The sequence below is a fragment of the Cervus elaphus genome, chromosome 2, assembly GCF_910594005.1.
Source record: "Cervus elaphus chromosome 2, mCerEla1.1, whole genome shotgun sequence".
Lineage (NCBI taxonomy): Eukaryota > Metazoa > Chordata > Mammalia > Artiodactyla > Cervidae > Cervus > Cervus elaphus.
Genome location: NC_057816.1, coordinates 5,366,256 through 5,378,999, shown reverse-complemented (window position 1 = coordinate 5,378,999; position 12,744 = coordinate 5,366,256). Strand labels below are relative to the sequence as shown.

At 45.9% G+C, this 12,744-nt stretch overlaps 1 protein-coding gene across 3 annotated transcripts in view; it reads right to left on the bottom strand.

The window, feature by feature from the left end:
• Nucleotides 1-12,744, bottom strand: part of CHKA (choline kinase alpha) — a 56,891-nt gene that overhangs the window by 29,930 nt on the left and 14,217 nt on the right. For all 3 annotated transcript variants that reach the window (XM_043924739.1, XM_043924737.1, XM_043924738.1), the window contains exon 2: nucleotides 2,863-2,974. In XM_043924739.1, coding sequence (XP_043780674.1) covers nucleotides 2,863-2,974 — 112 coding nt within the window. The remainder of the gene's footprint in view (nucleotides 1-2,862; nucleotides 2,975-12,744) is intronic.

The following is a 12,744-nucleotide window of genomic DNA, read 5'->3' as shown; positions in this document are numbered from 1 at the left end:
CATGACGTATGTATTGTATGATATTTCTGTCTTTAATCCATGCATTCATGAAAGTAATATGACTTATTATTTGGGTTTCATATTTGCTCAGCCACATCTCTTAATGAATGCAAATCCTGACAAGTTACTATCAATTCTGGCCATTTTTTCAGTTATGATGGGAATATAACCTGTAGACTATAAATACCCCTCCTCCCATAGGAGGCCAGATTCACCGCAAAGAGGTGATTAGCAATATGACCCAGCAACAAAATAAGTAATAGACATTTTTAAATCTGACTTGAAAATAGGAGAAGAGGAAGAACTCACACTTGTGGTAAAATCCTGGCCCCAGGCCACGAAAGCCCAGCTTTTAAAGCACAGGGCGCTGCACCTGGATAGTGTCTTACTGGCCGCTGAGTCTCCACCCCTGACTCCCCACTCCTCCTCCCTCTTAAACAGAAGTCCCTGCTCAGAGATCCTGAATTTCTCTCCCTCCTCGTGCTGCCCAAGTGTTCAATAGCCAGCAGTTGACAAGGGCCATTAACGTCTGAAACTCTTAACTGGCAGCAAGAGCCCCTGCCAAGCCCAGAAGAACGTGGGAACCAAAAATATTTGAGGCTGTAGGTTTCACAGTTTTTACTAAGTTCATACTTCAACAAAAAAAGTGTACTTGAACTAGGGGCTCAATCAAAAGTGTACTTGAACTTGAGTAATTAAGTGAAAACACCGAGTCCCACCTAGAAAGCAAAGGAACAGGTCTTTTTCTAACCAAAGCAAGTCTGTTGTCTCATGAGTCAATTGTGAGGCCGTCAGACGCTTGCTCAGTACCGATCTCGTGAGCAACCTGTTTCCCTCTCTACCCGTGTGCTTTCAAGCATAGCTTCTGTGCTTCATCAGCAGATGCAGTTTTAGGAATGGAAACTGACAGCCTAGTAAAAATAGAACTGAGAAGCTAAATGCAGAGTGCTGCCCCCACCTCCCCCGTTAGAACTGCGTGTAGAACATGCTCTGATCCATTAGCTCAGTAAAAAGTCAAATTCATTTTAAGTGGCGTCCATTATTCTCTATTTTTCTATTGAGTTACCCAATAATCTTTCTTTCCCTTTAAAAATAAATTGGGACAGAGAATTCTGTTAAATTCTATTTCCAGACATGTCTATTGCACTTAAGCACTGTAATGTAATAATTCTAGACTGCTAAAATTTCAAAAAAGGTAGATATTAACTACAGATGATGAATCTTCATTTTTTTGGGGAAAAGAAAATTTCGGGGTGCACGGGCTATGCTGCAGCTGGCTTTCTCTAAGTTGCCCATCCTTAACATGGCACGTTCTAGAGCCGTGCTGGCCAACACAGCAGTCACCAACTACACGGGACCGTGTCCATTTAAACGAATTAAAATTAAATAAAGTTTAAAACTCCATTCCGTGGCTGCCCTTGCCACATTTCAAGTGTGCCTAATGGCCACAGGTGGCTGGTGACCGGTGTCCTGGACAGCATGGATCAGCGTATCATCCCCTTTGGACAGGGCTCCGGGACCCCATCTGGCTCGGGGGGGGCACACAGTGCACGCTGAACACGCTCCTATTCAAGTTGAAACAGGAGCCTCAGGAATCAGAGGTAAATAACAGTCTTATTGCCTGCGATTCCAGGAGGTGGATATTAAGGTATTTTTAAAGTGTTGCTTAAATGAAAGCATACAAAACAAACGAGCCGAAATGGGACTTCACTGTTACAGAAAGTCCTCGGGGGGAATGGCTGAGAGCTGATTTCACTAAAAGACCAAAAGGACGTAAATTGAGTATTTCAAGAACTTCTCTGAGACTGCAACTTGATTAAATAAAAAAACTGAACCGCAGGGTCAGCGGGCAGAGCCGGGTGTCAGTGAGAACCCAACTCCACGGCAGCTCAGGCTTCCTCAGACGTGCGGGCTGGTTTCCAACCTCAGACCCTCACCCTCTGAGCCTGACAAGCCTAATGGGAAGCTACCTAATGGGAAGGTTTGGTCACATCATGACAACTTTTTAAGTGCGTTAACACCCAGAACGGCAACTTTATTATTTCTAAACATATAATCGATTATCACAAGTAATGGACATGACCTGCTTTTTAGACTGAGCTGAGAGAGACTAGTCTTAGAAAAAAAAACTAAGTGAGAAAACTAATTTTCCATTTCATGAGGATCAAAACGGGCCCTTCCGAGGAAGATTTAAATGGATATAAAAATTCTGCCATTGCAATATACACGCATTTATATGTGTGTTCAGTAAAATGATAAATTCATGTATAGGTTTTTTTTAATCCAGACATTTGAGATATAATTGGTTAAGACAATTCAACAAATAAGGTACTTTAACTGAATGTTAAGATTCAATTATTTAAGTCATATAAAAATTCAGAAAGATTAAAAATCTAACAAACTCAAAGTTTTAAAATAAATCTCAAAGGGAGGTACTTACTAAATTCAGCTTCACTGAGCTTGTTCCTTTGCACTGAGGTTATCCTGTAGCCCCTTTCTGACGATGCTAAACAAACCATACCTTCCCCACATTGGAACCTTACAACCTAAGTCTGAGCTGAAAATTTCAGTGTGGGGAAAATCTAGGCATCATCAAAGCACTATTACAGATTTGACCAACACTGTACTTTTTCTGGACTTAAAAGTGGTACTTGTACTAGTTTGCTAACAAATAGTAAGACAGAATTCACTTGGAATAATAAAGAAAAAAACTCAGGGGTGCAGCCTGATTACAATAAAAGCCGTGTTTTTAAATAATTTCCACAGCACCACTAACACATCTTAAATCTCCTCCCAGGTAATCAGGCTAAGAGGATGAGAACTGTGGCCAGGCACCCCACCCCGAGCAGCCAAGGGACTCACCATCTTCAGGATCGCCCCGTACAGCCGCAGGAGCACCTTCCGAGGCTCGTCTCCGACGGAGGCCAGGGTGTCGGGCAAGGAGCACTGGAACAACATGTTGCTGAGGCCACCTCTGTTGGAAACAAGAGCACCGTAAGCAGCAGAACCTGAGGGCGAGCCAGGTCACTCTTCTGGAGTAGCTACGGGCAAGAAGTCGGCTCCCGCCCACAACACCTGCCTGCACCTGAGTCTCCACTCAGTCTCTCAGGGCACTCGGAACACAGATGAACTCCACAGTTCTCAGATCAATTCCACATGCAAACTCCCCATCGGTCCTTCTAGGACAGCCATGAGGGAGGTTTTGGGTTTTTTTAATTTATTTTAATTGGAGGATATTTATTTTAATTGGAGGATAATTACTTTATAACATTGTGATAGCTTCTGACATACATCGACATGAATGGGCCACAGGCATACCTGTGCCCCCCACCCCCCGCATTCAGAACCCCACCCCATCCCTCTAGATTGTTCCAGAGCACCGGCTTTAGGTGCCCTGCTTCATGCATTGAACTTGCACTGGTCAGCTATTTCATATATGGCAACGTATATGTTTCAATGTTCTCTTCTCAAATCACCCCACCCTCACCTTCTCCCACTGAAGCCAAAAGTCTGTTATTTACGGCTGTGTCTCCTTTGCTGCCCTGCATGTAGGACCATCAGTACCATCTTCCTAAATTCCACATATATGCGTTAATATACAGTATTTGTCTCTCTCTTCCTGACTTACTTCACTCTGTACAACAGGCTGCAGGTTCATCCACCTCATTAGAACGGCTTTTAATTGCATGTAGCATCTGCCTAAGAGAGGGACAGGGGGCAAGGAGACCCTCCTCAGCCCTGGAAACTGGGGGTGGGGGTATCTCAGATGTATCCCTTCCAGTCCATGTTCATCTGTGACCCCAAATTTCCATCCTGTTCCCATCACTGCTGAGTTAAAATCTTGGAGCCATACCTAAACCATCCCCCCCGGGGCTTTCCACTTGAAGTTGCAAGATCCACCCATTCTCAACCAGATTTGACTAACAGCTATTTCAAACAACTTGCAATATTAAGAATTATTGGAGCTCTCAGAGGAAAGGGGAGATCTCAACAAAACCAAAACCTTTCACATGACTACCGCAGACAAGGGACACTTAACAGGAAAGTGTAGCCTTGGGGACAAATCACCTGCCTGGGTTGGAAACGATTAGTTAGTGAAGATACTGGAGACTTAAATGAAGGAACACAAACCACTGTGCAGTTAGGAACTCAAGACCCCAGGCACCTCAACTGTAGCAGGCTTCAGAGTCCAGTCAACAGATTGTGAAGAGCTATCACCTAAGCAAAGCACGATGCTGGAAGCTCAGATAACACAACTGCCTCGAGAAACTTCCACTCCAGGGAAGCAAGCAGACACAAAACTATAAGAGAGATTACAAAATCGCAGGACAGTGTCTAAACCAGATGCTCAGTGAACCCTGGCCTACACCTGCCCGTCAGACGCAGCTGCATCACCCAGCAATGCTGAACCTGTGCGACTTCTGGAGACAAAGTTATGAGCCAGCCGGAGTGCAGCTTTCTAGGACAGCAGCCCCCAGTCTCCAGGGCCAGCTGCCTCTCTCCCTGTCCTATCCACCAACAGTCCAGGGAAACCATGCTCCCCAGGGGAGGCTGAAGCACAAACCACAACGGAACCATCACACGCCCAGACAGGGGTCACGGCACACAGTGGGAGGTACCGCCAAGAACCAGTCCGAGAGAGAAAGTTCCGTTTGTGTGGAGGAGAGCGATAACTGGGAGATGTTTTTATCTGGAGGTGTTACTGCTGCTGCACAAACGGTGGCCCAGAGTCGTGCCCAGCTCCACTCCCGTGGCGGACGGTCTCCGCCCTTCCTGGGTTAGAAAGGCTGGGCCGTGCCCGGGGGCAGCCTGCCTCGCATCAGGACTGTACTTAGCAGCTGCCTCTGCAGCCGTCCAGGCCTGTGCGGCCAAGGGCCAGCACAGAGCGCGCAAAGGAAGGGTCTGAAACCAGCGCCGGACCCGCTCACGCGCTGGGCCCCTGCCCCGTCCATCCCGCGGTGTGGACCGGCTGCCAGGTCGGTTCTGCGATGATGCTGGCGTCTTCGGGGACACCCCTCCGTGAGCAGCGGCTCCCGCGTCACCGGGTTCTGGCGGCAGGCAGACCTGCCCACGTGCTGTGGTACCAACCCGCCCGCTCCCGTCCTCACTTCTTTGGGCAACCCCAGCACCAGCCTTGCGGTCCCCCCAGGGTACCAGACCAGAGGTCAGGGCCCCCACAGCCTAGCGGTGCCCTCGGAGGTCGGGGTCCCAACTCTGCGGGCCCCTCCTCTCAGCTCCCAGGTTCTGGTCACTCTTGCCTCGTTTCCCCAGCCCCAGGAGTCTGCCCCTGCACACACAGTACTCCTCACCGTACTCACCTGTGCTCCCTTTTTTGCTTTTCTGGTTCTCCTCCACCTGTTCACCCAATTTCCTATATCAAATTCTCTAGGTTTGCTGAAGTAAGTGTTGTTGTTCCCATTTTCTTGCCAGGATCCTGACTAGCACACGTGGCCAGAGCTGCAGCGGCTTCTTAAACCATGAGGTTAAGGGCCACATCCCAGGAACGGCGCGGCCATCAGCCGCGAGGAGTGCGCGTCCCCACTGAGCCCGGGAAGCTGCCGCACCGGCTCAGCCTGGCGACTCCCGGGCCTCTTCCCTGCAAGACGGAAGCGAATTTCTAGGTGGTTTAAGCCACTGTGGCTCTGGGGTCCTCTGTCACAAGCAGCTAAGCCCAACACTAACGGATACCACCTGCCACCTCACCCACTGACTCCTGTTCTTCCAGTCAAAACTCCTCACTCTTCTCTATCTACCTACCTACTATTTAAAACCAAGCTGAAGTCCACGCTCCTCAGGAAGCTTTTGCTATCTTCTTGCTAGCTCCTTGAAGGCAGGGGTCATGTCTAGCTTCAATTCTCCAGGCCCACAGCCCCCAAGGGAAGACGCTAGACACCTTCTGAAAATGACAAGGCCCGCGGCACTCTCCCTTCACCGGTCTCCTCCCTGTTACATCATAACTGACCATCCTACACTGTCCTCTAACAGGCTGGCGGGTTAGTCCCGGCTCTCTAATGAGACTGAAAGCTCCCCCAGGGACAGTCCCTTTCTCCTGAGGGAGGCCGTCGTTTAAAAGAAAAACCACAGGCTTCCGGGTCAGGGAGCCAGAGATTCAAATCCCAGCTCTGCACTCACTGTGAGACCTCGGGCACAGCGCTAAAGCTCTCTGACTCACAAAAATCCACTGCTCGGTCAAAGAGCAGCACCTCACGTAGTCACCGCAGCAGGCAGGGTCACGGGGCCCGGGGACTGCGACGCTCCGAGTATCCGACACGGCGGGACCATCTCAACCTCCCGACAACCTCAGGGCGGCCGCTGGGCTGCCCGCATGGCACGCAGGACGAAGTGGAGGTGCAAAGCAAGGCGGTGGCCGAGCCAGGAGGGAAGGCAGGCGTCGGGCGCGAGTTCCGGGTTTCCCTCTGACGCTGAGAGGGGCGGGAGACAGAGCAGGAGGGCGCCACACGCCGCGCCGGGCACACGGCAGGTCTGGGCACCCCCGTGGGTCACAGGGGCGTGGTGTCAGAACGAGTCTGCAGAAGTCTCGCGTAAGACAAATGACTGCTCCTGTGGTCACATATGGCCACAAACTTCGTGGCTTTAAACAGCACACATTCATTGTCTTACAGTTCCGGAGGTCAGGTGCCTGAAAACAGGTCTCACAGGGCTAAAATCAAGGAGTCAGCAGGGCTAGACACCAACAGGACACACCACCTTCCAGGAAACACAAACACGGCTGAAACAGAGCTGGGGTGAGCAGCAGGAGTCCTGGGTTCGATCCCTGGGCTGGGAAGATCCCCTGGAGAAGCAGTGGCAACCCACTCCAGCATTCTTGCCTGGAGAATTCCACGAACGGAGGAGCCTAGCTCCTCTCCACGGCAGAGGAGTCTGCAGTCCACAGGGCAGCAAAAGAGTCGGACAAGACTTAACGACTGAACAACAACAACAAATGAATTTCAAACAGGGGTCACCGGCTGGGATCAGGAGTCCGTGTTTAATAGGCACACGGGTTCAGTTCAGGAAGATGAAAACATTCTTGTGATAAATGATGATGAGTGTTGGTGACAGCTGAACAACAACTGACTGACTCGATGCCACTGAACTGCACACGTGAAAACGGCTAAGATGGCAAATGCTATAAGGGGACGGCAGACGACAAGACGGTTGGGTGGCATCACCGACTCAATGGACAGGAGTTTGAGCAAGCTCCCAGAGATGGTGAAAGACAGGGAAGCCAGGTGTGCTGCGGCCCATGGGGTTGCAAAGAGTCACACGTGACTGAGTGACTGAACACCACCACCATGTACATTTTACCATAATTTTTAAAAAAGGAGTGAAGTCCTGACACACATGCTACAACACAGATGAACCTTAAAAACATGCTCCACGAAAGAAGCTAGCACAAAGACCACACACTATGCTTCTATTCATATGCCATGTCCAGAACAGGAAACCTACAGAGTGGGTGCCTAGGGCGAGGGTAGAAGGGGTCTGAAGGGGCCTGGGTTTCCTTTTGAGGTGAGGAAATGCTCTAAAATTGACTGTGGTGATGGCTGCATATACCCATGGATATATTCAAAACCATACACTAAAAACCACTGAATCTATCATTTAAGTGGGTGAATTATATGATATGTGAACTGTATCTCAATAAAGGTGTTTTAGGGAAAAAAAAAAAGAACTTTTTTCCTATGTAATGATTTTTTCAGAACCAAGTAAATTGGAATGTGCTTCCACATAAACATTTCACAGATGCAAATAAGTCATTTTAAAGAATATTTTCAACAGCTTATTTAAAGAAAAGCAATCACACAGCATCTGGGAGCCTCTATAAGGGACTATTTTCCCAGGAGTCTGATATTCAGAATATCAGTCCCAAATATTCATTGGAAGGACTGATGCTGAAGCTCCAATACTTTGGCCACCTGATGAGACGAACTGACTGACTGGAAAAGACCCTGATGCTGGGAAAGATTGAAGGCAGGTGGAGAAGGGGACGACAGAGGACAAGATGGTTGGATGGCCATCACCGACCCGATGGACATGAGTTTGAGCAGACTCCGGGCATTGGTGATGGACAGGGAGGTCTGGCGTGCTGCAGTCCATGGGGTCACAAAGAGTCAGACATGACTGAGCGACTGGACTGAACTGAACTTCCCAGGAGGCAAGCTGGCTGTGCACCTCAGTTCGGGAAGCCCAGAAAGACAGGAGAAAAGGCAGACTCAGAGACAGGCTGGCCCAGCAGCCTCCACCTTCCATCACGAGGGCCCGCCACATCCAGTCCTGGCCACCACGGGCGTCTGGCTGCCAAGCAACAGGACCGGCATGACATCAGCTAAAAGCCCTAGTTTTCCTTCCTGTCACATACTCTCCAAAGCTCAGTTCACAGCGAGAGCAAACAGATGAGCTACTGTTCTAAGCTGTGTAACTCAATTCAAAGTTTATCCTTGGACTCCCGAAGAAGACAGGCAGGCCGGCTTGGCCAGAAACAGGCCCACAACCTGGAAATCCTTCATCTCATGTATTTTCTGTAGCCTCTTGCTCAACATGCTCTAGTGGGAGGAAGGAAACCATTGATGATTTTGTGTGTGTGTGTGACAATCAGATGAAACCCCGACAGGCCACAAAAACGGCAGCAGAAATACAACAGCTCATTTACCAAAACCCCAGGAACACTGGAGGACTCCAGGGAAGTCTGAAACCCATGCTTTTTGTCGTGTGGCAGAGCGCTTTATAATAAACATATCTGCCATAATTCAATTTATGAGGTAACGGAGATACTTACATAAGCAAAATATCAAAGAAAATGAAAATAACACCTTTATTTCATATTCAACACATGTAAGTAAGCAAGCAAGCCATGGCAGATAGGATGCTGAAAAGAGAGGTCCCTGCGGTGGGAATTCTAACCAGGGCCCTGGAGATCCAGCTGAGTGTGGTCCCTAATCTCCACCCCACGGTCCCTCAAACAGCACCAATGGGACTGCCTTTACAGACTGTTGATCACACAGGAAAATCATTTCAATTTCTCTTGAAACTGATATTCAATTTCAATTGAAATATACAATTTCTCTATTCAATCTCTCTTGATATTATGAAGAATTAACTTACGGGCTTCCCTGGTGGCTCAGTGGTAAAGCGTCTGCCTGCCAGTGCAGGAGACAGGGGTTTGGTCCCTGATCTGGAAGATCCTGCAGCCGCAGAGCAAACAAGCGCATGCACCACACCACTTAGCCCGTGCTCTAGAGCTGCAGCTACCGAGCCTGTGTGCGGAACTCCTGAAGCTCCGGCACCTGGAGCCCGCGAGCCACCAGAGAAGCCCCTGCAGTGAGAAACCGTGCGCCCAGGCTCCCCGCAACTGGAGAACAGCCCTCGCAGCAACAAAGACCCCGCAGGGCCAGAAATAAATACATAAAATAAACTCAAAAAAGAAAAAAGGGTAAGAGCCAGTCAACAATGTTAAAAAAAGAATTAACTTACAATGAAGAATAATTTGATGTGTCAAATAACAATACACATAGAACATAAAGGATATCTGAAAAAAAAATGCAAAAACAAAATGAGGAACACATCCCTAACTGAAGACCCAAACGGCTACCTGGATCACACGCTGAAGAAAATGAGTTTGTGATCACAGAGCCACAAAGCGGTCACTTGGGAGAGCTTCGATGCTTCCGGCACCTTCAACGTCACCTACGCACAAGTGACAAAGAACCTGCGTGACCCAGGCATAGCTTTTAAAACTCAAATTTAAGTTTATCAGTTTATTAGCTGTTGAAGCAACTAAAGTAGGCTATTTTAACATGCATTAAACATTTTTTGACTTTCAGACTTTAAAATCGAGGTTCCAAAAATTTCTGTGTACAAGGATCTGAAAGACCTTCCCAAAATAAAAAAGATAACTTCCTGCCCAAATTCTATTATTCAAATATTATCAGTTTGAATACTGTGGTATATATATTTTTTCTTGTCATTTTCCCAAGCTCTTTTTCCCAGTTTCTTTCTATTAAAGTTGGAATCACGGTGCATATACTGTTCTGTTAAGTTGCTTTTCCGCTTCTATTATGAGCATTTTCCATCAACATAATTTTTAATCATGCACAGAATTTCACCTTAAAGACACAGCATGGTTTAACCACTGCCTACTGCTAAAGATAAAGAGTTTTTCCATTATTTTTAACTTCTATACACAACCCTATAAAATGCATACCTATATGTCAACCTTTATGCACAATCTGAGGAGATCCTTTAAAGTTGGGTTTTCTGGGCCAAAGGGCACTACCATTTTAAAATTTCCTGATGGCTGCTGTCAAGGTGTCCCAGAAAAGAGCCACACCAGGTCACTCCTCACCCATTAGTGGTGTCAGAACTCCTGTCTCATAGCTAGATGGACCTGTTTTTGTTTTAATTAAAACCTGATATAGCAGAATATAACTTTTTTAAACATTAAATTGCTAGTGAAGATAATGAAATTTTTTAATGCTTCAAGATATATATAAAGTTAACACATGGCATGAAATATGTTAAAGTTAAAAAAATACTGCAAAGGGAATATTTGTAAGTACAACAATATGGGAAAAGAAAAATCATTAATTCAAGTAAACTATGAAACATACTGAAAGTTAGCCAATTTAAAGGGATTTCTTGAAACATCTTATGATCTAAATCATAAATAACTTCCCCCTAAACTGATAAACATCAATTCATTACTCCCCTCAAAGTCATACAATTAATTATGAAATCATTGAGAAAAGAAAACTGGAAAATGTAAAACAGCAGATAATCTAAAAATGTAGTTGATCCAAAAATGGATCAAAGAAACGGTGTCTCAATAGGCATCATATTGATTAGACTGACTTTAAAAGAACGAAGACCAATTCCACAAAATCAGTGCAAAACAAAAGCCCCATGAAACTAAGATCTGGCATCTGATGATACTTACCCTCAAGGCTTCTCACAGCAGGAACTATCATTATGCTTTCCTGATGTGAAAGGTCTTCTTAAAACAGAAGACTAGATGAACCAGTTCCATTTGGTTAAATTGGAACCAAAATGTTTCAAAACACACAGGATTATTAACCCTCCTATCACAAGTATATCTGTCACACAAAATGCTCTAACACTTTAGCACTTACACCAAACACACAGATTATGGAAGATTTCAAAAGTCTGCTTTAATGATCAGACTCATTTCAGAATGAAACAAGCAAATTTTAACATCAATGTAAAATGGTGGTTACCTCTGGACAAAGGAAAGGAACCCGAGGCCAATTTGGCAAAATGTTCAGATTTGATAAAGCTACTTTATTCTTTTTAAAATTTTGTTCTTTACTACTTTACAAATGTAATTTTTAATAAAGAGAACTTATCTTGCATAAAAATTCATGGCATCTACAACACAATCACCAGCATATGCTATAATGAACTCTTTTCAAAAATCAGTTGGCAATTTAGCATATGTATAAAACCACGATCACCGGTAGTAAGGGGAAAAGAAGGTGCTGGTGAAGGATCACAATGGGTCAAAGCAATGGCCTCTCAATCTCAACAGCGGTATTTGTGGGGGTCCGTGGGGATCCTCTGACATAGGCCTCAAAAAATCAGCGCATGCTGCTGTGGGTGCTAGGTCGCTTCAGCCGTGTCCGACTCTTTGTGACCCCGTGGACTGTAGCCTGCCAGGCTCCTCTGTCCATGGGATTTCCCAAGCAAGAATACTGGAGTGGGCTGCTGTGCCCACCTCCAGGGGATTTTCCTGACCCACGGACTGAACCTGCATCTCTTCCATCTACTGCACTGGCAGGGGGGTTCTTAACCACTAGTACCAGCTGGGAACATCTTCAAAAAGTTAAACACTGAGTTACTGAATGATCCAGCAATTCCACTCCTACACATATACCTAGGATAAATGAAAACATATGTTCTCACAAACACTGTACACAGAATTTTGTAACAGCCCCAGAAAGAGAAAGAACCCAAATGTTCATCAATTACTGAATTAATAAACAAACTTTGGTATATCATGTAATGGAATATTACTCAGCCATAAAAAGGAATGAAGTACCAATATACGCTACAACAAGGATAAACCTAGAAAACATTATACTAAGTGAAAGAAACTGTCACCAGAGGCCACACATACTGTACGATTCCATCTATATGAGACGTCCAGAAGAGGCAAATCCATAAAAATCAGTCAGTCAGTGGTTGTCAAACTAGGGAGAGGGGAGGATGGGAGGAGACTGCTAAAACAGTAGAGGGTCTCATTTTGAGATGATGAAAATGTCCTGGAAAAATCGCAGTGAATGCTGTATAACTGTAAAAATACTAAAAAACACTGAACTGTACCATTTAAGAGGATGAATTTCACACTATGTGAGTTATATCCCAATAAAGCTATTATATTTTCCTTTTCTAAACCAGTGATAACTGGTTTATTAAGATCAACCATTCATTGATTTACCTGAATCTATGAATGACCATCCTCTTTAATATTAAGCTCCCTGTGTAGGATCTGTGGTGATCACTATTCGATTAAAATCTGCTCCCAAGTACTGAACACTTTCAATGAAACTGCCAGAGCTTAGAGAAATCAAGCCCATGAAAAAGACGCCTCTGATTTTAGGATCTGGAGAAAGAAGTGCTACTAAGGGCTTTGGAATGAGAAAAGTTACCAAGTTTCAGGAAACCTCTGTGGTTACGCTGGGTTTCCAGCTTCCCACACCTATCTGTAACTCTGTTCGGAGGTGGCCC